The 26,604-nt window shown below is 42.9% G+C and overlaps 1 protein-coding gene across 8 annotated transcripts in view; it reads right to left on the reverse strand.

Moving 5' to 3' along the window:
- Window positions 1-26,604, reverse strand: part of neo1a (neogenin 1a) — a 160,227-nt gene that overhangs the window by 50,582 nt on the left and 83,041 nt on the right. For all 8 annotated transcript variants that reach the window (XM_080884018.1, XM_080884016.1, XM_080884012.1 and 5 more), the window contains exons 3-7: window positions 23,646-23,921; window positions 22,149-22,299; window positions 11,300-11,436; window positions 890-1,044; window positions 559-679 (exon numbers count right to left, since the gene is read on the reverse strand). In XM_080884018.1, the coding sequence (XP_080740144.1) occupies window positions 559-679; window positions 890-1,044; window positions 11,300-11,436; window positions 22,149-22,299; window positions 23,646-23,921 (840 nt within the window). The remainder of the gene's footprint in view (window positions 1-558; window positions 680-889; window positions 1,045-11,299; window positions 11,437-22,148; window positions 22,300-23,645; window positions 23,922-26,604) is intronic.

A 26,604-nucleotide genomic window follows, 5' to 3' on the forward strand; every position in this document is an offset into this window, starting at 1 on the left:
TTCACACTTTCACAGATGTGCACAGCTGTGAGAATTCAGACGTTCGCAAACAGGGAAAACTGTACAGACAACAGAAAACCCCAACTTTACAGCTCACGTTTTTCAAGCCTTTGCTGAAAGAGTGTTTTTGAAGAGATTATTTCTTTCATTGCTCTCTCTAAAAAAAAAATAAAAAATCCAGACATGAGACTGGAACTTTAATAAACTGCATGTACCTACTGCTGTACTTCATTAGGGATACTAAAGCAGTTTCAGGGAAAACAAGTCCAGCTCCAGCGGCTATGATTCATATGGAGGTTTAGCTGTTAAAGGCTAAGAAATAAACACAAGAATCACTGTGTCCGAATGCCACTGATGTTTCCAAATCTAGCCTGCCAGAGCAAAACCGATCAGACACGGTGAATTTCATTGCTTTGAGTCATTGCTGCCTTTGATTGTTTTGTTGTTAAAAAAATCTCATCAATTCACAGCTTTTGTGTTTATTTCCTCAAGTACCAATTGATTTTATCTGCTTGAGGAAAATATCTTATTTGCACACTAGCAGCAGGTCTGGCATACCTGGATCCAGGATGATAAGCTGGGCGCTGGACTGGATGTTGCCCGCATCGTTTTCTGCCAGGCACTGGTAGAAGCCCTCGTCTGACTTGACCAGACCCAAAATCTGCAGGTTGTGGTCCTCCTACAAAGCAGGAAGGGAAAAAAAAAGAAAAAAAAGAGTGAATTGGAATAACAAACATACACAGGTATCAATGCAAGCAGCAGTTCTAATCAATTTCCTACTCTTTCTCGTGACGCTCCGATGATGTAAACTCTCGCAATGACTTCTGGTGAAGGAAAGGTTGGAAGAAAAAAATAAAAAAGGCAGCACATCAGCACTGAATGAACTTACAATTATTTTGAAGTAATCGCTGGGAATGACAGCGTCTCCATTCTTGACCCATTTGACCGTGGGAGCCGGTGACCCCGACACGTCGCACTCAAAGATGATGTCCATGGACTCGTGGGCATAAATGTTGGCCGGCCGCTTCACGAACTGCGGGGAAACTGTGGAGTCCACACGAAAAAAGGAAAACTTAAATTTAATGATTGAACCTTTTCTTTGTGAAATCTGTCAAAAGTAACAAGGAACGTTAAACGTCGCTGAAAATGGCCTTTGCTGGAAAAGGAACAAGATGAAATTATTTCATGCTTCCCCTTAAACTCTCAGCCGAGAGAGAGTAGAAACAGTAAACAGTGTCATCCAGCAACAAGCTAATTATTTTCTGCACGGTTCACACAATTTTACCAGATGGCAACACTTAAGAGTTGTTGTTTTTTTTCTAATTTATTCAGGAATGGTTGAAAGGCAGCTACTTTGGTACTAGCGCAGTACTGTCAGCACACTACACCGGCTAAGCCGAACTCCCCTAGTCCTGCTAATGAGGGCCAGAGAGGAGTTATTTGATCTGCTGGGGCGATACAGTGCCTCATCAATCTGTCCTGGAACAAGGTCACCAGGAGCGCAGGGCCCGGGCCCCGTCCCCTCTCTATAATTGGACTGTACGTGTTGTGAGAAGAGGGCAAGACGGACTATGTGTGCACATGCGTATACGCTGCAGCTACACCCGTGCGTCCTCTGATAAGCATCGACCTCGTTGACCACAATTTAAATGACTGTATTGTTATTGTGTGGCTGCGTGTCATGATTTGCCATCAGCCTCCTGGGCGCGGTGATGGCTGGTTATTAGCATCTACTTTGCGACTATTCACAGGAGCTGATTGGATATTAGTTGCAGTGGGCGGATAAGGTCCTTTCTTTTTGTTCTTCTTTTTGGGCTTTAGTCAGCAGCAGGCTGTGAGGTCAAATCTTCATCTGCTTGATGTAACACGGGCTAATTTACTGTAACACACAAGTTAACAGATTAGCCTTCATACTGCTGGGGAAAGCATTTAGCGCTAGAAAGGCGTTCAAGACTCTTTGTAATTAAAACCAGAAAGGAAAAAAGAAAAAGAAAACCACACATTTCTTTAACAATAACGGCCTTATTGGAGCGCTGGAGCTACGGGACACATTGGGTTCTGTGTCGACTTTGTATTTCCCTGACCTTGAAATGCACTTTGCCCATCTGTTTGCTATTTCCATGCTCTACACACAGCACATGGAGCAAAGGCGGGGAGAGACACAACTCGACAGAAGCTGCACACAAAGCCACGGCTATCTAAAAACACAGAGCCAAAAGACGCGCAGGTCCGCCTTTCCTGCCTCCTTACCTTGTCTGGTACAATGCTGCAACTACAACTACATAAACTGATGCGGAATTATTACATCTGCCAAACATTTGAAGTTTCATTGATTTTCTTTTTTTTCAAACACATTTCCGCATCCCTCTCATTTATGTAAGGAGCGTATACTTCTAAGGTCAAAACAAAAATCGAGCTAAATGCTACTTTGGTAACAAACTCTGTTCAATGCTCGCATCACGTGGCCTTTAAAATGCTCATGGCCTCAAACGGTTTTTCAACTGCAACAAGTTCACGCGTGACACTTGGAGAATAAACCCTCCAGTTTAAGATGTGCAGTATTATCTCAAGTTCACCAATAAAGCACGGTGTGGAGTTTCTTTTCCAGGTTGATGCTGAAAATTATTTTAAAAGCAAACACAAAAAAAGTGCTCTGCTGTAGTCTGGTGCAGTATGAGCTCGGGTCAAACACAAAACAGGCACACAGAGCCACAGAATACTGAAACCTTCCTTCTGCTTTCTTAATGAGCATCTCGGTTTTCCGCGGGCCTCTGAGGTTATTATTGACGACTGACACGAGAATAGAAATGAGGACGGTGATGCTTCTAGACTCGATCAGTTTTTGACTGGCAAGACAGCCACATCATCCCGATCTGTGTGTGTCTGCGTGTGCACAAGAGTGTATCCACCTGTGTGTGTGTGTGTTTGCGTGTGTTCCCTGCAGGGAGGCGTGTGAGCTGTGAATAATGTGCTTCACAGTGTGGTGTCCCCTGGATATTTGCTTCTAGTATGCGCGCAGCACAGTCAGGTGGAATCCTTGGTTTGCTTTGGTGTGTCGGGGACACACGAGGCTGAGACACCACCGAGTCAGTGTGAGTCTGTGTTTGCGTGGAAGGCTGAATAATGTTTGGATAGGAATTTTTAAACATGCCAGGATACTTGTTTTGTCTCCTTATTACTTCTGCTATATGCTGTACATAACTGGGTTTGTGTCCTCCCCCGCTGGCGATGTGTGAGTGGGTCGATTTTGCTTTCTTTCTTGTGTGGGTGTGGGTGTGTGTGTCTAAGCACTTGCTTATGCATGCAAACATATGTTTCTGTACATCCAACGCTGTCTCAGCCTGTGCACACTCCCCACATTCATATGGGTGTTTGGTTCATATTGGAATGTCTGTATCAGTGTGTGTAGCAGAGCCTCCTATAAAGATTTGCTGGTGAGACAGGTTTTGATGGTGGCTGGTGCCCTGCAGCTCTCTTTATCTCTCCCTCTCTCTCTGTTACACTTTGTCTCCAATTGTTTCCTGATTCTTAATCTTCCTTCCCTATCTCTCCATCTTTACCCCCCAACTCCCCTCCATCTGAGCAGACATGCACCATTTTCTCTAAATGGTGTTCTGACATTTGGAACCTTTTGGACTGAGGAAAGACTATAAATGTCTAAATACACCAATATAGCTAAGGGCTGGGTAAGGGAAATGTGTGTCAGTCCAACAGCAGGCCTGATGACCTTTAATTGGCAGCCTGTTTTTACAGTGGTACAATGTCTATATGGAAAATTCCCCGCGGTGCCTGTGTGGAGCAAAGGGTGTGTGTTTTGGGTGCGTTTTCTTTGTTTAACAGGTGGCTGTGCAACGATTTTGCAGCTCACTCATTTCTCATAAACGACACTCTCAACCAAAGCTGGATTTTTTGGTTAGAGGAGCTGACAAAAGATCCATGCGATCGGTCCAAATCCAGAGTGGTTCATAAACACGTTTTCCCGCAGTCTATGGCTCACAGACACACGCATATACAAACACACACAAATGCTAAATTCCACCAGCTGGAATATCTCTAAACAGGCTGCCCTGTTTTGGAGCATAAATACCACTCTGTAATGAAAGAGAAACCCAACAGAAACAGAAAAAACAACTAAAGGGAATGCAGACACTGGAAACAAATGGGAGAGGAAATAAACAGCTAGACAAATGTAAGGGATTCTGGAGAAATAGCTTTACTTAAAGCTTCAGTAAACTGAACTGAGTCATAGAGAGGGAGAAAAACCTATTTGTACTGATACATATATCAAACACAAAGAACTAAAGAAAGTACTGTAGCTGCTTCCCGAGATGACGCAAAAGGTGAAATAAATCACTTTTCAGCATATATCCCATAAAATGTAAGCCACAGCAGTAAATATATTATGTCTTAAAGCGAAAGGATACAAAAATTCAAGACATTTTACCACTCTGATACCTTGGCCAGAGTCCAGTTAGCTTCCTGAAGTGAAAAAACAGTGTTGGGCAGTCTGGGTTTACTCTGAGGGCAAGTCAAGCTTGGACTGCACTAATTACCCCTCCTGCTCTTCCAAAGATAACAGCTTTACTCTTAATCCTGGCCAAAACAAACAGCTTCAGCAATAAGGCTGAAAGAGGGATGCTTGGTGCTTGCATTCCAAGTCAGCGAGCAGATAATAATGTCTTGTTAGAGGAAGAGTCATAGAGTAGGACTTCAATCTGTGGATTTTTCTGATATAACAACAACTGAGCGAAAGCGCAGGCATGAGTGCGTCAATGAAATGTTAAAGCGGGGCTTGCAAACGTGGTGCATAGAGGAAGGAGTCTGCTCTGCCTTCATTTCAGAGCAATTCTCAGTAGAGCTCAAACAGATTGCTGTTGCTACTCAACCTTCAATTGGAAGTGCTCCGAGCGCATGGAAAACAAAATAGAGAACTAATTTGATGATTTACTCGCAATGCATATGCACGCTTTGCTTTAAACTGGGCTATTGTTGTCAGCTGTTACAGGAGAATCTCTGGCAATTGGGTGCATCAACCTTGGTCTGCTATGTTTTATGTAAATTTAATTACTGTCATGGCAATGATCTCAGTAGAAGAGCAAAAGGAAACAAATTTATTACGGAAAATATTTGTGTCGAGCTCATTTCTCAATGAAGGGAGGTCAATATGACTACATTTTTGGTTGGGACGACTTGAATAGATGCATTTTTTTAAGCTGGTTAATACATTTCTATTTTAAGAGCCAAATAAGCAACAAGTTAGACTACAAAAGGCACACCTAGCTATGGCTATGCTTCCTCCATACGCCCTCCAAGGGTCAGAGAAGTGGCTCCTGTATCCACACATGAGAAGCTAACACAATGGTTAAACTGGAAGGCGTACAATGGAGTCAGAAAGAGGATAAGATAACAGCTGCTATGAAAAAAAGAAAAAAGGAAAACGCGTTTGTGTTAGGGGTGTTTCCCTTTATTAGATTAGCATTCTTTAAATAGCTAAATGGAAAGTTTCTGTTTTATTTTGGACGAGTTGTAACTGCAAGTGGCTGCAGGGGCAGCAGGATGACTGTGTGCCAAAGCACCCAGCAGATTTGATCACATTTATAACGTTCAATGCATCATTTAGAGAAAGCTATTCCTTGAAAAAAAAAAAATACTTTGAGCATACGTTGCCTTTGCTGGTGGGGAGTAGAAGGGCTCAATGGAACTGTGTTTTCTGCCGAGCATTTACAGTTGTGACATACAGTCATATGAACATTAAAGTTTTCATAACCAAGTCCACTCCATGATTCACTATGTCCCCTAACGGTTTCTGTACGTATGACTTTATCAGACTTTCACATCATCGTGGAGGAATTTTGGCTCGCTCACCGTTACAAGGCTGCTTCAGCTCATTGAGGGTTGAGGTAATTTGTTTATGCACAGATTGCATCACAGCATGCTGAACTCTGGGCCATTGCAACATCTCCACTCTTTCTTTTTCAGCAATTCTGTCGCAGATTTACTGCTGTGTTTGGGATCATCGTGCTTTTGCATGACCCGATTTGGGTGGAAGTTTTACAGCTGGCCTCACGTTTGAATACTTTGGTATACAGAGGTCATGGTTGACTCATTGACTGCAAGGTACCCAGGCCCTGTTGCTGCAAAAGAAGCCCAAATCGTCACCCCTCCCCCACCGTGCTGACGGTTTATAGGAGGCATTTGTGCCGAGATGAACACGGCACTGTGCATAACATCTTCACTTTGGTCTCATCTGTTCAAAAAACATTATTACAGAAGTCTTGTGGTTTGTTCACATGTAACTATACTCTTTTTGGAGAGAAAAGGCTTTCTGCTAACAACTCTAACAGTAGTCTCAGGAAATTTAATATTTAACATTCTAACTGAGGCCTGTAGAGTCTGAGATGGAGCTGTCTCTCTTTCACTCTCTTGCTCTCTTTTTTTTCCTGCACAGTCTGACCTTGGGGTGAATTTCCTGGGACATCCAGTTTTGGGAAGATTGTGGCACTGTGTAAACACACCTGAATGATCCAACCTGCCCAGACTTCTGCTTTTATAAAGGTGCTCACAACTGCAGACAATGAATTAATCACATGTATTTGATTAGCAGATCTGGCTGCTACAAACCTCTTTATTTAGCCCTGCCCATAAAAATTAAGTCTTGTGAAGCTTTTTTCACATTACCTTCAGTGACTTACTTAAAAAAAAAAAATAATTCCTTTTTATAATAAAAGGAGTAAATTGAGCACGTCTGTATGTTCGTTGCTATTTTTATCCATTTCTGTAACATGGTAAAAACATTCCAGAGTGCTCAGCCTTTGGGAAAGAGTCTTTTACAGGCCAGACCAATTAACTTGATAGCATGATGATACCATAAATGAGGGCCACTGACAAGAAGCCTCATAAAACTGGTAACATATACTGTACGTTTGTGGGGAAACTATTTTTGCCCTGCACAAAACACACACCCATATAGAAAGTCCAGGTCTGGGTGGTGCCCCCTGCAATGCAAGACCATAATGAAAAGCTACTGCCTCCTTTGGCTTCATTTATCCTCTTGCCAGTTCTAACAGAGGCTGAGATGTCAAACAAAATCATACTGAGCAGAGCACACACTCAAACAAACTCGCAGTTATCCCACAAACACATACAAGGGTGCTGACACTTGTTTCTGTGAAGGGTCCAATGATGTGATTCAAGTGGAAAGCTGAGCTAAACGTTACTGTAAACACTTGTTTAGAGGCTCGCATTTTTTAAAACTTCCTGTCTTGCTGGGAGTTGTACTGCTGTAAAAGTTCTCTAACTCGAATCCCCTTTAACTCACTGACACTTTGATTATATTTCATAAAAAGACAGATAGGGAGCACACTGCTCTCAGACAGCCATTGCTTATGTGTGACGGCTGCTGACAGTATCGCTTTGAAAGCTTCTTTTTGTATGTGGTGACAAATTGAAAAGACATATTTGTTTATTTCCTTGCTTTGTCCACAGCTGTAAGATTTGCAGGATATGCAATAGATAGTGTTTTTTTTTTTTACAGTTTTCTTAGTATAGAGTACCGTCTGTTGAATCATAAATGGACTACTGCTTGGTACAAGCTGGTGAAATTTTGTCTCAAGAAGCAAACAGCGCACAGTGCAATGTACACTTTTTACATTTGTTGGACCTCTACTGTAAAAGTATCGCAGGTAGAGGCTACTATTTCTCAGTGTAATCCCATGCTGAGACGTACACATACATGTATTAGAAACAAAACACTACATGAAAACACTTTTTTCACACACTCCTTTGGTACACTGATGAGCTTTACCCGCAGCAGGATGGAGTGAAATACAGTGTAAAATTACAGTGAAACCCAGATATCATCCAGCCACCGATGTCTCTCAGTTACATGGTGTTAACAGTGAACATTGGAGCTTTATGGCACAGAGGTATAAGCTATTACAGGCTTTGGCTACACAGACAGTACTTGGATTAACTAGAAACAGAATGAGGCCAGACGAGGCAGCATGTAAATACAATATCATTTCTGCGTAATGGCATGCTCAAACCAAGTAAGTGTTTATGGGCCTTTTTGCAACCCATATATTCTTCACTAACAACCGATGGGAAAACCGTATCTTTCCAAAGTGCAATCAAAACCTAAAAATCAATTAACACTAACAACATAAAGTCTTCTCCAGCACTCAAAGATTCTCAGTGGGGACACGGTTTGGACTCTGTGGTGGCCAGTACACGTGCTCCCTTAACTGCTCTTTCACAGTCTGAGCCCAGTGAATCCTGGCATTATGGTGTTGGAATATAGCCATCAGGGAGGAAAAAGAATCCATTGACAGAAAAACTATTGAGTTTATTCAGGTAGTCAGCTGACTTCATTTTTTGGGCACTTACTCTTGCAGAAAGTAAACCTGCAGCAACTCCAGATTATAACACTGCCCCTACAGGCTTGTACAGTAGATATGAGGCATGATGGCTGCATCAGTCCATCCACCTTTCTTCTTACCTGATACGCCCACCACTCTGAAACAGGGGAACTGTGGAGTCATCACATCACATGACCAGATTATCCTTCCATTGCAAAGTCCAATCTGTCTGCTCCTTTCTTTCCCAGATTACCTCACTGATAAGGCTACATAGGCTACACTCATCTTCACATTGCAAGTATGTAAATAGTCTCACTTTTATTGTTATAACATAGCTCTGAGTTCTGCTATACATTTTGTATGATTTGTTTCCAGCATACTTAAGTGCTATCCAATCAAATGTTTTTTTTAGAATCACATTTCTTCCTCAGAAATGACGGCTGACCACCATCCACTGTTCCAGGTCTTAGTAATGCATTAGACAGTTCTTCACCTAATTTTAGCAGCTTCAGCATTCTTCTTAGTTGCTCTGTTTGCTTGATGTAGGCAGAGAATTTGGTGAAATGGCATCTTTTCCATGAACACTGGATGTGTCTTCCAATGTGGTTGTTTAGAAAAAAATGAAAAGCTACTCACTGCATCAGCTAAGATTAAATAACCAGTTACCAGCCAAAACATATTAATCACTGCAGTAATTATCCAATGGAAGTCTCTTATGTATTTGCTTATTTAAATCCACGCAGTGACTTTCATTTGCAGTATATTTTACCAGCAGATCCCACAGTTTTGCTTAGTTTTTTTTAACCTCATGCTCCTTTTAATTGTCATATAAAGCTGAATTTAAATTGTGCCATTTCTGTTTCCTCCAAACTACGAAATAAAGCTTGTGCCCCATTTCAAATTGCATCCACTGTGTATAGGAGAGTCTCACATGAAAGCATATTCATATGGCCCAGTGAATTAGTGTTAACGATAACCTCGCTGAACACTGCAGAAAATAAACATCTAAGGACTAAAAATACTGGATGGGCAATCACATTCAAGGAGGGTTAAATTAAATTTAACAGTCCCCGACTCTCAAATAATTTCTGAACCTGCTATGCATTAGCTAGACAATGCACACAGGTGTGTGGAGCAAGTGCATACCTAATCTTTTCTTTGGCACCACTATGCAAAAAAATGTTGTGCATGAATCTGTATGCATCTCTAGTTTCACAGATGAGTGCCAGCTGCACTGCAAACCCTGAAGCATTCTGCAGGCGAAACCCAACAGTCCTTTACCATATCAAATCCCCGTCTGGCTGTCTGGATCCCCTCTCCAGCACAAACTGTCCAGTGTTTATGAAAAGCCACTGGCCGCGTAAACACACAATTTCCTCTTGTTACTGCAGCTGAAGAGGCCCTAAGGTAATTTAGAAGGAGTCAGTCATAGGAAAAATTGTTTTGTTGTTAGTATAGATTCATAGCACATTGATCCGAGTGTCTTTTACAAGCGCGACTACTTATTGAGGGAAACAATTGACCTTTCCGGGGTCACTTCTGTTGTCAAGGAAGCAAATCAATGCCACAATCTGGTTTCTTTATGAATCTGGACGAAGCAAACGCAATTAGCCCCGTGAGTCAACAGCACTGGAACTAATCCAACTGCTTTATTCTATTATAGTGACGCATGTTTTTCAACAATATTTCAAGCCGGCTGATCAATCTTCTCCAGTCCTGTCACCGTGGAAGTGGAGGCCAGCGGTGGGGGGGGGGGGCGGGAGTTGAGCTGAAAACATGAAGGATTTCAGAGGGAATTCGCTGGACAGACTTGAGGACAGAAAAACGAGTGAAGTCAGATGTCCTCCTGTGACCTGATCCGATTTTCCATTACTGTCTCCTTTAATCACAGTAAGCGACGGGAAGTGATGAAAGAGTGGTGGATGGTGGGGGTGATGAAGAGATGAAGGGATTTGGGGAAGAAAGGGTTGGGAGTCGTGGCACGATTGGGGCTGTGTGTGAAATGCAATGAACCTTCAGAACGAGCCTCGGGCTGTTTCCCCCATTTTAAAGTTATTTCACACCAAATCCTGTTGACTCGCCTCGTCGGGGAAAAGCATACAAATACACATGGGCTATGTGGGATTCACGTGCATTATTCTAACCAACATAAACTCTGATTACAGAGCGGATTCTCGGGTAGTTTCAACAACGGATGCGATCCTCTGAAAAATAATAACATAAAGACACAGATAAAGATAAATTGTATTACATACTGCTTCTGTGTTCTATTCCAGCTAGTCCTTCCTAATTCTAGTGTCTGGTACGCACCTCAAATACTTCTGTTATTCCTCTGACGAGATGAATGACATGAGGAGAAAGAAAAAAACACAGCAGATATCGACGGATACGAACGCTTCCGTGGCAAATATTCACTGCCAACACTGCCTATGTGTGTCTGCAAGAGCATATCCTTTTTCAACAGGACTGAGCCACGTGCTTGGGAAACCGCTACCTCTGCATAGCTTGCATGCAAGAAATCCACTTTGTTTCATTTCATTTCATCCTGAGCTCTCAGTGGCTTTGTTTCGCTTCTGGGATATGAGTCCGAAGGGCTTTTAATAAGCTCATTCCCAAACATAATCAGATGAGATGAGGCTGTTTTCGGTGATGAAGGATGGTCTGAGAGTTCAGTCGAAGCTGGAGAGGCTCAGCTTCTCTCCACTGCACTCTCCTTAGTAACTAAAGCAACCTCGCGTGCTGCTGCTTCACACTAATTTCTAATCTGTGAATTAATTTAGCTTGTGTTGCCGCTTTGACTTGTAACCACACTAGGATGTTTTAATCCTTGTAGTGACATTCAGAATAAATGGGTCATTTGTGATATTCCCGTATGGTTTGATATCCAGTTCGGACCTTTGGTTTTAAACCAGGAAGCGGACAATACAGGCTGATAAAGGTACCTTGTACTGTGAGTTGGGCCTGGGCTTCAATGGTGGTGTTGGAATTGTCTGCAACACAGGTGTAGAGCCCAGCGTCTGCCTCCGTGAGGTTGGAAATTTGTAGACTGCCCCCTCCCAGCACCTCCACCCGACCATCACTGAGGAGAGAAAGTAGGAAGGTTGTGGAAAAGGAAAAAAGAAAATTAGCTCCACCTAAACATGTAAGCAGTATTTTCTTTTATCATAGCCATACATTAATGACCTTTACTTGGGCCCTTGCTACATGTAACACAGTCGGCGTCACACTCGGGAGTCATCAGGCTGCTGACCCTCTAAACAGCATGTGGACACAGCTGAACATCAGCAGCGACATCTTTTTTTAAAACAGACTTGTAAAATATGTAGAAAGTCATGGCAGCCCATTTACATGAAATGTATTCTCCTCTCGCTCAGATCGCTGAACGGTAATGGATGCATCCTCCGGAGCCCCGAGCTCCTCTGCTGACCTGGGTTTGACTCCACATCTCATCCTCGTTTCTTTTTGCTCTGTCACCTCATACCAACTCTCTGAATAAATAAAAGATGCTAAAAGCAGAGTCAACCGCCCCAAGAAAGAAAAGCAATTTGCATTTCTTCCCAACAGTTTACTGGATTTGGAAACCTGGAACTATAACTAGAGTGGGATAGAAACAGGATTCTCGATGTAAAAATACTAGGATGGAAAAAAGACTGGTGTATTCACCATAATCTCCTGCCAAAAAAAAAGAAAGAAAAAAAATCACTGATAAACCAGCTTGAACAAATGTCACTGATATACACAGTCCTCTGTACAGCTGAAACCAGCACCAAACAGTGACTAAAAGCTACAAATTGCAGGCACACCTTTGAGTCAAAGCACGGGGCAAAGTTGTAGCGCAAATGATCAGAAAGCAGGAGGATCAGCAATTAAACTCCAAGTTGAGTTTTCAGCAATTCTCCCGTCTCCGATTCTTCGCTCAGCAACCTAACAGCATAATTGCGCCTGTGTGAGCAAGTCAGTCTAACTTAGCAGGCTTGCTGTGGGAAGCGAGCCTCTCCTGGTGTGACAGCGAAGAAAAGCTGAAAGCCATAAAGTGCGTAGATAAGCTGAGCCTGCAGAGTAGTAGTACTAAAGGCGCAATAAACAATAAGTGTGACTGTAATAATGTGTTTGTAATATTATCATATGTTATTGTCCTATAATATATAGGATTTTTTTCAGTTTTAATTATTATGGAGATTGTCAATAGCAGTATATCAGGACACCCCTGGCCTCTAGCAATGCCTTGAGATTAGTCCAGCTTTTACCAGAGCAGCTGGGATTTACAGTTTGCACAGCCACGCTACTGCAGCCCTTTCTCCACCTTAACAAACGTTTTCCTTTTCTTTCATTAGCCGTTAATTAACTGGAGTGCTGTGAAGCGGGCCCGACTAGCAGACTGAAAACCTGTTTCATTCAGCTGCTTATTATCCTAAAGAATCTATGCCTAACCCAAAGATCCAAACACAAGTATTTGTACAGCCTCGTTTTGAACCAGTGACCCCTCTCCGTTTTAAACAGTCCCAACTTTGATTTCCCCAACAAGCCCACGGGGGATGCAGTCTGTGGCCAAGCTCCGGCTTGATTCAACAAGCACTGGAGCATGAGAGGAGGAGGATGCTGAGAGGAAAGAAAAATGGTAATCAATAGCTCGCAGAGAGAACTCTGCATTCAGACAGCGAGAGAGAGAGAGAGAAAATGGGATGCAGGGAGAAAAGCGGGATCAGCGGGTCGGCAGAAGAAGATAAAAATCCAAAAGACAGCCACAGCAAGCGAGATGCAACTGAGGAACAGTAGATCAGCGCATAATGGTTTCTGCACAGTGGATATCTGCAGAAAAGAGGAGGATACTGAAGAAAACAACTATATGCTGAAAGCTGGTTTTGTTTTAAACCAACTGCTGAGTGGCAAAGATACTCCACGTAAGCTCCCGCACCTCCTTTCTCGACTGCACCTGGGTTCAGCAGTGCTGGCCGTTGAGGCCATCTGTCTGTGCTGGAGAGAAGCATTCAAGTGGCACTCAACCTGCTGTCACCAAAAAGACTTTGCCGTTTCATTTCTACTTCATCAAGCCTCATCCAGAGAAAAAAAAATAGTTTGATCTCATCATTTTGTAGTTGACAGCTGGTCGAGAAAATGGACTTTCGAAGCTCATGTGTAAATCAGTGTTATCCTTTACTTCCAATGGAATTCCTCAAAGGTTCTTAAACCCTAAAGCATTTCAGTGAGTTTAACTTGCATCTACCCACTTGGCCTGTCATTGCTACAAATCTCTGAATTCGACAAATAGCCTCTACATTTACTCCTCTGTAGATTGTTAGCTTAAACTCTTTCCCCCTTGTACGCCTGCAAGGGTAACCCAGGTTTCTCTTTTTTGAACAGAGCAGTCATATTTGAGGTGCATCAGCAATTGATCTCTACCTGTACAGAGTTCACTAAACCATGGTGACCCAAGTAGCTACTAATGGAAAAGGGGCATAAGGTTACTCTTGCCAAAACCCAGAGCATATTCTAATGGTCATCAACCTTTATTGATATATCGTGAGGTGTCAGAAGTCATCATTAAGGGTACAGGGAAGGTTGTCAAATGTCATGTTTATGTCAAGAGCTAACTTTAAGCAGTTTCATCAGCCATAGTTTCCTACACAGCTATCCTATCACAGAGTTGGCAACACTAGCTGACATATTCTAGGAAAAAATTCTAGAGGAATCACATTAACAGTTCCTGTAACCAACCTCTCATTAGATATGTGAGCAGTGTAAGGCTTGCTCTTTAATCCAATCCAGGAGCAGGTATATGTACTCAGGTCAAAAGAGCCATACTGAAACTCAAGAGTGCTGCAATCTGAGAAGAACAAACAACACACGGGGCCAGATTGTATAAAAAAGAAACAGGTGCAAAAATAGTACACTCAGCAGAAGGCTTGACAGAGGATGGCCTCAGTGTTCAAGGTGGGAAAGTGGGGGAAACACAAAGAAGGCGGCTGCCTCTCCTTTTAGTCCCGAGACTGCAGTAAGGAAAACAGAAAATGCCAAACGTCCTGCTGTACATTGATTACCTCTCTGCGCGTGAGGGCGAGTGTGGCTGGTTGTGCTCCGAGTCTCACCAGGACAGCTTTTCAGACTCTTGGCCTTTAATGCCGCATGCTCCGTAAAAGGCATTGAAAGCTTCCTCTTGTAGTTGAAAGAGGAACATACAGTACACGTCAAACCACCGCGCAATTTCTCATTCCGTTTAGAGCGAGTCAATCTCGGCTCTAACTGCAGTGGCTAAAGTGCTCCGCTGAACAAGGAATGCATTACTGAGACCATGAGGGAGGGAGACAAAGTAAATTGGCTTGAGCTGAATGAGCCGGAGACACCTCAAACTGTTGTGAGGGAGCTCGCTCCACTTGTGGTCGTTTAAATTAAGACGCGGTGCCTGCTGGAAGAATGTGAAGGATGTCTCGTGCAGTAAGCTGAAGGTCCTCGGCGGTAAGTGAGACTCTAATTAAAACTGGATTTACCTACAAAGAGATGTTAAACTGGCTCGCTGTTTTCCCACCGTCACTTTTCTTCTTGTTACAAAAACGGCAGATGCACGCATGCATACAATCCAAGCAAAGCGAAGGCTACAGGGCGGTGTTCTGAACGGCGATGCTAATTAGGCTTGCTGTCTTCTCAGATTTCGTGCCAGCGTTCATGCTACAGTAGCTCCCCTTCTGACAACTACAACTTTCCACATTGTTTGTCCCAGCAGAAACAACACCATATACAAAGACATCATATATGGCTAAAATTTGTGCAACACGTGAGTGCTTTCTATCTAACAATCATATGCCGAAGGATGCACTGGAGAGCAACTTGGGGTTAATATCTTGGAATATTTGGCATGCACACTGGAGGAGACTGTGATCGAATCACCAACGTTCCAATTAGTAGATGACCTGCTCGACCTCCTGAGTAACCACAACCCCAAGACCCTATTTCAGTTTCAAACTACTGGAAAGCACAACAACCCTTTCGTCCCTCAGCTCCTTTCCAACAGTTCCAACATCCAGAAAACTTGTTGAGTACGTCCGTCAATGCGTATGGGCCTCTAACATAAACTTGTCCCCCGTTCTGCTATTCAGCTTTGACGGCAGCGACAGCCACAGAGGCTTCAGAGAAGGACGTGGACACATTTGGTATGTGTGACTGGTGGCTCAGCCTTCCGTATCACACACCGGCAGCAAGGTCAGTGCACCTGGGTGAGGGGAAGCTGCACATCACTGAAGAGCTGTGCAGGTGGAGGCAGAGCAGTACCGCTGTCACAGAGCAATCAGTGGTGTTGTGACAGTAGTTGGGCACGGGTCATGCTATCTGCAGCATGAGGGGAAAACGGGTGGAATCTTGTCACAACTGTCACAACAACAACAAAGAATAGAAAAAAAGGGGGGATTCATTATTAATGGATAGAGTGGAAACTCCTAAGTTTTTCTCAGTTTGATCTCATGTTCTTTTCACTCTCTGGCTCTCTGCACTGTGGTGCACTATGAATCCAAACCACTCTGCTCTTCTAGGCTTTGTGGTTCAAAGTGAACGCAAATTGAACTTCTCCCATTTTGACCAGAACAAAATCATAACAGTTCCATGAATTTGAATCATGTTCTAGGTGTGCCAAAAACAGATCTCGTCTTAGAGAAAAGGGCAGGCAGCGGGTTGGAATGGTTTCTCCCTCCACCGCCCTGTTTTTTTAATGTATACCTGCTCCAATATGAGACATGACGCTAAAGAAACTACCAGGAGAGACAAACAAGATAAAGAAGGAAGCCCGACCGGCCTTAGAAACAAACTGAAGGAGAAATAACTAAAAATTAATGTGCAAGATTAATGAGAAACAACCTAGTGCCAGCAGCACAGGCTCAAGTTTCTCAACTGACTCAGTCATGAAAACATTTTTGTTTTCCTCTGGTTCATAACGGAAAGCTGCGGGACCCTCGAGAGGAAAAAATAAAAAACTCCCACATTCCTTACCTTATTTGCTTTCCCCCCCTACAAAAGGTCCCCAAGAATAAACTGATGGTTTGATTAGTGCATACTGCAATGAAGCCTCGCATAATAGACTTTTGGATGGCTGGTGTGCCTCCAGGTGCTCAAGGCCACCTGAACTCTGTGTGGTCCTTGCTGTGTCACATTTACAAAGCCACAGTACTGCCTCAGGGGGACATATATCCACATAACACCTGGTGAAGAGGCAAAGCAAATGAGAGGAAGTGAGCTGTTTCCACTATCAGTGAATAAATCCCCATATTCTCAGTCCTACATTGACTAATGAGGTAAATTACACAGTGCGCAAAAAAAGCAGATTCCTTTTAGGACTAAAAACGCAGCCGATTGTGGATCCTGCCCCTGCCCAACAACTGACGGATCTTTACTTGGCAAGAAAAACAACATTGTGATGAGGATGCAAAGAAAAAAATGAATGCTATGACAGGAAGCATGCTTTTAGGAGAGCTACAGACACTGATGTGCTGGAGACAGAGAGAGACAGCCTAAAGAGAGACTTCTCTTGCTCCACTCAGAGAAAGCCTGTGTTGTTTGTCTTGTTTTCTCAGCCTGCACATGCCAGCAAAATCCCTCCATTACCTTAACCCCACTCTCCGCTGCTGCCATCTATCATTTTACCAATGCTGGAGAAATCTGAGTTCCTATGCAGAATTCTAAGCACACGGACCCTCCTGCCTCTCTGGGAGTACGTGGTGTGCTGGATATCCACCGTGCATGCCAACCTCTCTGAATGAGGGAAAACATGTGGAGCAGAACACTTTCCATTCACACTCACACTGATCTTAATTCCTTAATGTGTTTTGTTTTCTGACTAAGAGAAAACCCAGAAGAATCTTGAATGCTGCTTTAATGTATGCACTTTATCAGGTACATATTTGCTGTATTGCATTGCTGTACTGTAGCTAGCGGTGATGTTTTGCAACTACATTTACATTTATATTCGAGGGGGATGAAAACAACAGAAACGTTTACCTATGACCTCGGTAATGAACACAGTAAAAGCCCTTTTATGAAGACGGTTTTGTGGTGGAGGGGCTGTACAGAGTTACGTATGATTAGATTACTCACATTCTGACACTCGGATGACAACAGAGGTTTCTCCATTTTTCCTCCTTAGGCTGCAGAAACTGTGTTCTGTGGTCTGTGTAATCATATCTGTCAGCCAGATGCACACGAAACATCACTGACACCTCTATCATTCGCTGCAAGAGGAGGACCTCAGTGCTAGGTGGACGACACGCTAATTGCCGGTGTGACGAAAGAAACAAGTGAAAATCAGGCTAGGCTAATTTTTTGGTTCAGTTTCACTGCCTGTGTTTTTTATTTTAATGTCTTTTCTCTTTAATGTTTGAAAACCTGCAAAGCTCATGATGGCACATGGAAAATTGGTGTGGGAATTCACAAAAAAACCCCAAAACAACGACAATGGTTGAATGTGTGAGTTTTAACGCTGCAAACACATTAAAAAAGATGTGATGAACAAAGAAGGTTCAAATTTTGAGTTTCACTATGACTTCACTTTTAAAAAAAAAGGAAAAAAAGAGGCAATTATCTATGATTGCATCTGAAAGAGTGGGGATTTAAATGGCAGTGGCATTTGCTCGGTCATGCCGTCTTTTCAAGAGCCGTGGAATCAATTCTTTGGTGTGAATCTTCAAATTATTATTAAGGTACTAGTGGTTTGGATTCCACATCGCTACAAGTCATTCTGCTGAAAAGCGGGCACAACAGTGACACGGTGTCTTACGCGACAGCTATAAATACATGAAACGATATGATAGCTAACAAATATGCTGAGCTAAATTCCCGTCTTCATGCACAACTAAACGCAATACACAGAGTAATATTTAAGCAAACACAGGAGCACAAGGAGGCGAGGAGACAGATGACTTTGAGGCTTTGGAAAGGGGGGCGGTGATTTACATATTCAGTCAATTCCCTGTTGCTGGCCGACATGCATAATTCATCCATTTTATTGACTGCTGAGGAATTCTGTTAGGTGACAGAGATACTCCCGAGAACAAAAGATGACTGTCCTTTTCATAAGTGTCATCAGGACCAGTATGTCTGAGAGATCCAAAGGCCTGTTTCTCTGTATAACGGATGACACAAGGCATATTTACAAAGACTGCATTTTCAGTGTGTTGAAGGAACAGCTTAAAGTGCTACATATGCTGTCGCAGTGTTGCTGATATTAATCAAAATAAATGTTGAGCCCGGTGTCCTTGGCAATAGAATTGCTCAGAGCCTAAATTGAATTGAGGCAACATTCAGGACGCCGGCGAATACACACACACAGCGCGTTACAGCAGAATAATCCATCGTATGATCGATACTGAGTGCATTGGAAAACGTAGCATCGGAACAGATAGGCCCTGCTTTTCTACAGACAACTACACTTGCGGTCACTTTGTTATGTACACCTGTTCAGCATCTTGAAAGTGCACATTTCTGATCATCTAATCGGCACCTTAATGCATTTAGTCGTGCTGAAGTTCAAGATGAGCATCAGAATGGGAAAGAAAGATCATTTAAGTGATTTTGAACATGGCAAGGTTGTTGGTGCTAGATGGGCTCGCCTGAGTATTTGAGAAACTGCTGAACTACTGGGGCTCTCCTACACAACTGTCTCTAGCGGTCAGAGGGAAACGGCCAGAATGCTTACAAATTGACAGGAAGACAATAGTAACTGAAATAACTTCTCGTTATGACCAAGGTATGCAGAAGAACCATGCACAGTGCATCTTGAAGCAGATGGGCTATAGCAGTTTAGAAGATCACATGGTGAGCCACTACTGTCAGCTGAAAACAAAGTACGATTAATATTAGCTCACCAAAACTGAACAACAGAAGATTGGAAACATTGGCTGGTCCGCTGAGTCTCGATTTCTGCTGCCACATTCAGATGGTTGGGTCAGAATTTGGTGTGAACAACATGAAAGTTTGGATCCATCCTTGCAGCCCTGTATTAAGAATTCAGGCTGCTGCTGGTGTAATGATGTTGGGCCCATTAGTACAAACTGAGCACTGTTTAAAGCCCCGAGCACTACCTCAATATTGTTGCTCACCATGACCACAGTGTACCATTTCCTGCTTCCAGTAAGATAACTCATCATTGTTACAACGCTCACATAATATCAAACATGACAGAGACTTCCCTGTACTTAAGTCACCAGATCTCCATCCAAAAGAATACTTTAAGATGGTAGGGTCAGAATTTGCCGTACACTATGTGACTCTGTGTTTATACACCTCTCTGTGTAAAATTATTAGTTATTATTAATCTCTGGCTCTCATCCACAGCATGTCTTTGTCCCGTCTTCCTCTGAGGAGTGTTTCCAGCTCTTTGTTGAATCTGTGCCATGAAGAATTAAGATAGCTCTGAGGATCAAAGGGAGTACAAGCAAGACATACCTAATCAAGTGTCCAGTAAGTGTATGTTTATATATAACAAAGGAGATATTATCCAAAAATTACTTTGCAAGTAGAGAAAAATATGTCTACCAATAAAAGTTGGTGGGTTGCAAAAAACAACATAAATCATTTAATGAGTTGATCAAACAAACAAGAGCTTCACACGTAAAAACGGATCATTTTGTCCTGTGTGAAGTGAGGCAGCATCTCACCGCATGATTCTTTATAATCACACTCAGACACATGCAGGAGAGGACAAGTTTCTGTCCCAGGTGAGCCACAATCAACAGGTCCAGGACTTAATTTTCACTCATGACAAAAGGGTGGTGGTGGTGTCGGTAGTTAGGTTAGGTCATTCTCTTCTATCGCTTACAGATTTGTAAAAGACTGCAGACTGTGACTGACCGAGATCCAACACGCTTTTTCTTGGTCACAAGAAGAATCTATGAATATTATTCCCAGATCTGACACAGTGGCCCCGTGAGCCGGACACAACAAAGAGAAATCAGCTACTGATCGACTGAGAGTGGGGCAACCACCTGTTTAGTTTCAGCCCTCTGCTCTGTCCTTGTCTGTCAACATAGAGACATTTTTAAACAGCCAGTAAGGCCTACATGCCAATACGGGCAAGTGATCCCAATGAAATGTCTCCTGACAGGTTATGAATAACATGCTAATGAGACTCTTCAAAGACCTAAGGCAGAAATCCTTTATGCAGCACATTGTGAAAAGACTTTTGAAGATTTCCTCTGCGTCTTTCAAAGTATCTTAAAGAACTTCAGTGAAGTCGGGCAGAAAGTGGAAGGACTAGCAAAGAATTACAGGGAAGAATTAGAAATTCAAGAGTCTGCATTGTCCAAAGCCTCTTTCATCTTGCACTCTTATCGCGTTATCTTTGTTATTTGTTGCTCGGGATAATAGTGGCTGTAAGCCATTGTGAATTCAGACGTAGAGAAAAAGAAAACAAGAGATGTGACCGAGCTGAAGGATCGGCAGCGATACTCCCCACCATCGCTGAGCTGCTCCGCTTTCGATTGGTAGCTTTGACACGTCTTCATCAACTCTCATCTCATGTCTACAGCTCCAGCGTCGCTGCTTTCAAGGCCCTGTTTGTGTTGCGCACCAAAGACCAATTAGATACAGATTCCCCTTACTCTCTCCCTTACACTACATGCCACACCAATTTTTAATTGACAGGAGCTCCTCTATCTTTCATGTAATGCCTGGAAGGAACAAGAGACTCTCAACAGGAAAAAAGGGGAAAATTCCACTGCTATTCTTTTTAATTGTCAATGTCGTCGTTAATGAAAAAAAAAAAAAATCAAAGGAACAACCTTGGAGATGTATTCACCGCTCAATTTTTTTTTGCGCTGAAGGCAGGAGCATCGGGGTCTTCTTCTATATGACCCAGACATCCCTGCTTTTTCACTATGCTTGCTAATTACCAACGGAGACACCCTAGGGGGGTGGCTATGCGAGCTGGATATTGTCTTGTATTTAATAGAAGGTAGATTAATAAGTACCTTTTTACCCAGCTCCCTTTGGAGGTCAGAACATTCAGACAATTCCACAGGCATTAAAAACTTGAGGTGTGGAGCTATGCTTGGAACCAGAGGTTGGAAGGTCTAATGATATTCTCGTTCACACCGCACCGGGGCCTCGCGATTACCAATGTGACGACCTTACATTTAATTTCACTGAACGCCCAAATCCATTCTGAGCTAGATTTAGATGAATGAGCCACATTTTAGCCACGTTGAGTTGAAGAGTTATTATTCCACAGGAGCAGCACACAGGGGTTAGGTAAACAAAGTGCTTTCTTAATTGGTGAGAACCAAACTTCACATGTCCAATGCAATTCTCTCTGAGGGATTTGAGCTGCACTGCCTGAGCTAATGAGAGCCAGAGAAGTGAGAGCACAGGCACTGTGACACTCTGTCTTGGCTCTTAATTTGTGAACTTCCCCTCAGCTGGCAACCCCACAGCCTGCTCTCCCAGATGAAGTGGCTCCGTTGGCACGTCCAGGTCTCCCCCCGGGGCTCTCTGGGTAGCTGTGGCAGAACGGCATTAACACCTTGGGGAGCAGGCGCCAGGACTAACAGTTTAGCTTCTGGAGGCCAGAGGCACCGGGTACAAAGGAGCAGTACATTACAGTACTCTGCTGCTTTTATAAACCTAGGAATGTGCGAGAGCCCAGGGAAGCTGAGCACAACTGCTTGTGGCTTTACTGTAACTATCGCCAATTACTGGCAACTTTCAGGTGATAATCCAAACCTGTTGTTTTTTCTTTTTTGTTTAACAATCTCTGCTTTTTCGATCAGAATAGATAAATGCATCAAACAATAGATCACAGAGCTGCCCTACACGTACCTCTCTTCCAGCAGCTTGTCTCCAAACATCCAGCTGATGCGTGGTGCAGGGTAACCCGTGGCCACACAGGGCAGCAGCACGCTGGCATCAGTCGTCTTGGTCACAGACACAGGCTGCACCAGGAATTCCAGCTTCCTCTCCTCGCCAGTTTCTTAGATGTGAAGGGGGAAAAAAAGGGGGTCAGGGTTAAGACTGAGGTTAAGCAAAGAATTTCTGGGAAGAATTAAAAACTCAAGAGTGGGTATTGTCTTTATTTTCCAAAGCCGCTTTCATCTTGAACTCTTATCAAGTGTATTATTTGTTTTATTGATCAGAAAAAAAGGACAAACAAACAGTAAATTGCAGCCTGCAACAGGAATTCCAGCTTCCCCTGCAGTTTCTTAATTGACCGGGGGGGGGGGGTGACCGTTAAGGCTGAGGTTGAGTAAGCTAACCTCCATGTCCATCCATCTTACACTTAAGACTGACTGACAGCCTGACACTCAAGCCACAAAGAGTCAGACTGAATAATGATAATGATATCTAGCACAGATAAAGCTGTGTATGAGTTCAAACTGCTGTGTATGATTCCAGCTGCAACTTAATGCTGGAATAGCATCGAGTAATAACCACGAGGGTCATGGTCAGCCAGACTTCTTATTTTTTTAATAATGAACTGCTGCGAGTTCACAGGAATGTGTGAAACTCCCACTCAGCAATTCACGGCGAAAATACCAGAGCTGTATTTGGTTGTGCCTTCACAAGAAAACAAAAAAAAGACACAACTACACATGATAATAACTACACCTAATACATTTATTCATGTCCCTCCAATATCTGATGGTGTCCACGCAAAAATGTATTTCCATTTCGTCACAAAGCTTTAAAATCTTCCCCTTTGTGTGGCTCCAACTTCCTGCCACTCTACCACACATCTGTAAAGGAGGCAAACAGAGATGAAGACCCCCACTGGGGCCTTGTTGAAGTCTGATTTACAGCCTCTAATATCTTCCCTGTGCTGGCAGGAGCCTGGTGCTTAACAACTTAGTAAATAAAACTTCCAGGGGGGTGAGACAAGACCCTGCCACAATGGAATTCGGGTTCCTTTTGAGCTGCAGCTGAGTTACTGTTGCGTCACTGATAACCCCAGTGGGAATTTTACCGCTCCTGCTAGCATTCAAAAATCTCTCACCACAGGTAGCCGGGTCTCTTCACACTAAAGGTAATGAGCAACCGAGAGAGAACTCAATGTACTGCTGTAATTAAATGATGCACTGGACTATATACAAATTTCAATTTACCTCACAAGAGGACCTACGAGGGTCTAAAAGCTCTAAAGATGTGGTGACGTTTTAACAGGTGACAACTGATGACAAGCAGGGTAAAATATTTTAATATTAGAAAACAATACTAGTGTATTCATTATATTGCATAACTGAGTTTACAGCGAGAAGTTCCTATAGTAACAGATGTAGATTCATAATGGACAACATTTCACCTGGTGTTCTCTCAAATTACCTGGTACAGTTTGGAGCTCGGCCTCATCACTCAACTTGGAAGAGCCAACGTTTTCCACAAGGCAGCGGTACGTGCCAGCGTCCGTCTCCGAGGCATTGCTTATAACCAGGGCTCCACTCGGTAGCTGGATCAACCTGGTACTCAGCTCCAGGGGCTGTCGGTCTTTCTCCCACCGGATGAAGGCCACCAGATCCGAGTTGACCTCACATGCCATCACCTGACTGTCCCCAAGTCGCGCAGTGGCTGGCAACGGTTGGTTGGCAAACCTGGGCATCCCTGCAAGACAGCGATAAGGCAGATGAGGAACACTCATAGCAAAATTTTATGGTAGCAGTTTAAGGGGTTTATGAAACCTGAATGAAAAAAGCAGGGCTTCAGGTTTTTAGTAAACTTGAAAGCAAAGGCATGCTGACAAATTTGACTGTTTCATTTCATTAAATTTAACTTTAAGCTGCATTTGGATGTAAATTTTTGCTAAGGCAGATTGGAAAGGCAAATTGATTACCACAGCAGCTAATGAAGCTATAAAAAAGAATGTGGTATATCGGTTTTGAACTTTGACTTTGAAGCTGCATATTTCGTCTCATCTTTAGAACTGAAAAATATTGGAAGCGTTCTCTTGCACATCCATCCAATTTCTGGTTATATTCTTAGGAGCGAAACAGGCCAAAATCTTCAGCACCCACCTGTCCCGACCTCTTGCAAACAGACAAACAAACCACCACCCTTCTCCTGCACACCCGTGTCGTACAATCGTTTATCCTTGATGGTGGATGTTAATTTGCCACGCAGAGCAGGAGACACACGGCACTAATTAAAAAAAAAAAAAAGCTGGATCCACAGGCTGTTTGCGCTGCTGTAGCCCGACTTTCATCTTGATGCAAAATAATTATTTCCTGGGTTTGTAGTCATTGATCTGAAACCAACACTCCCGGGCCGCTTCCGAAACAATCACGCACAATGACTTCAATTAAAAAGAACTTACAATGTGTAAACTGCAAATGTTATTCTTGGGTTTATTAGTGAGGCAGAGGGAAGAGTTTGTTGTTTTCCAAAGTAAGAAGGCCACTCCATCTCCAATGAAAAGTGCAACATGCTGTGTTATTATCATGGAGGGCCTCTCGAGGTTTTGGGCCAACTGTGATCGTCTCCTTGGAAATTTGTGCAGATGAAACAAAGAGTCTTGTTTGAGTGTCTGTTTTTCTGTTTATGAGAGCAAGTTTAGCTGCTGTAACTCCGCTGAAGACTTGCTAAGCGATGACTTGGCGTCCGCCCCGTCCTCACCTACAGACATCTCTTCAAATCCCCTGCCAGGAATGGCTCCAGGGTAAATCACACTTTAAGATAAGGGCCCAACAGTGACAGACTCCCCTCCCGGCCTGGGCCAACGTGCACAGCTTCTCTGAGTATATCTCAGCACAGTTCGGTTAATATTGGCTTAGCTGATATTTTTGTAACTGAGCTGCCAATCACTTAATATATAATCATGGCAGGGTAGGAAAAAAATAATGAGCTGACTTATTGAGGGATTAAAAGATACTTTCGCCCCTCCCTACAAGCTCAGACTTACTCACTGCTTGGTGCTGCTCAAGACAAGCCACAACTGAAAGAGCGCCTTCGATCATCAGATATCTATCTAGAGGTCAAAAATGACCCCTCAGTCGGGGCCTAACGATGTCTCCTCTAGGGCTGCCACAAACGATTATTTTGATAGTCGACTAGTCACCGATTATTTTTGCGATTAGTCGACTAATCAGATCATCATCCATTGGAGGTACAGCGTACAGCTTATTGCACCAGCAGCATCTGGTCTTATATAACTATCATTAGCTTACAGCTTGAAGTGTTTGTGCTAACTAAAAATAAAGACAAGATGGTAGTTTATTAATTTTTAATGAAATTTGCAGATTGTTTCGGTGAAGTTTAATAAACTCCTTGCTTTCTAAAATATAACAGGACACCGGAGTATATTCTCCAGCTTCTGATAATCAGCTGTCTGCTTGACAGTTTTAGCTGTGCAAAAACTATAACTTTAATCTCAGCCAAACCGATTTACTCAGGAACAAATAAAATACTAAAGAAAGCCAAACAATAACATTTTTAAGTTATCTAAGTGACTTATATATATGTTTAACCTGACTAGCGAAAGACGGCGGTGGGTTTGAAAACGATTTGCCGGGAGTCCGGTGTTCTCACGGCTCTAGTTAGCCTTGCCCCCGCCTAGCTAACGAGCTAGTGGGTAACAGACGTCTCCGAAAACGTCGGAGCGCTTTTGAAAATACGTGGTGTCCTGATAAACTGAGCAGATATTTGAGGTTTACACAGCTACATTCTCGCCTGAAAATATGTTAAAGGTTTATTTTGTGACCCAGAAAGAATAATAAGAGTAAAGTTAAAACTAACTAGCTGCCGCCATTGTTGACAGCTGCGCTATGAATTCTGGGACACAGCTTCTTCTTCTTCGGGGTTTAATGGCAGCTGGCATCCTTGTACATGCAGTGCTGCCATCTTCTGTTTCAGTCCGTTATTACACTCTTAAATCCTACTACTCATTCCTGCGTCCTTTGTGATCTTACAAAGCTTCAAACGATGCGTCGACTATTAAATTAGTCGTCGACGATTTTAATAGTCGACATAATCGTGACTAGTCGACTAATCGTGGCAGCCCTAGTCTCCTCCACATTTTTTTTGTTGTTCTTTCAAAAAAATGTTAAGTAGAGGTAAACAGAAACTAAAATGTATTAAGAGGGAAAAATAAGCTCATTAACTGCATGATGATTGATAATCATGGGTTACACTCATTGAAAAACAAAACAAAACACTGGACTGATAGATTAAAGGGATAAAAATTATATATAATAGTGAGGAGAAAAGCAATGGTTTATGAGTTAGTGTGTGTCTTAAAATATATTTAAGACACATTTACACCCCTAATAATTCTAATCTTACTTTCTGCAAA

This window comes from Rhamphochromis sp. 'chilingali' (genome assembly GCF_963969265.1).
Source record: "Rhamphochromis sp. 'chilingali' genome assembly, chromosome: 6".
Lineage (NCBI taxonomy): Eukaryota > Metazoa > Chordata > Actinopteri > Cichliformes > Cichlidae > Rhamphochromis > Rhamphochromis sp. 'chilingali'.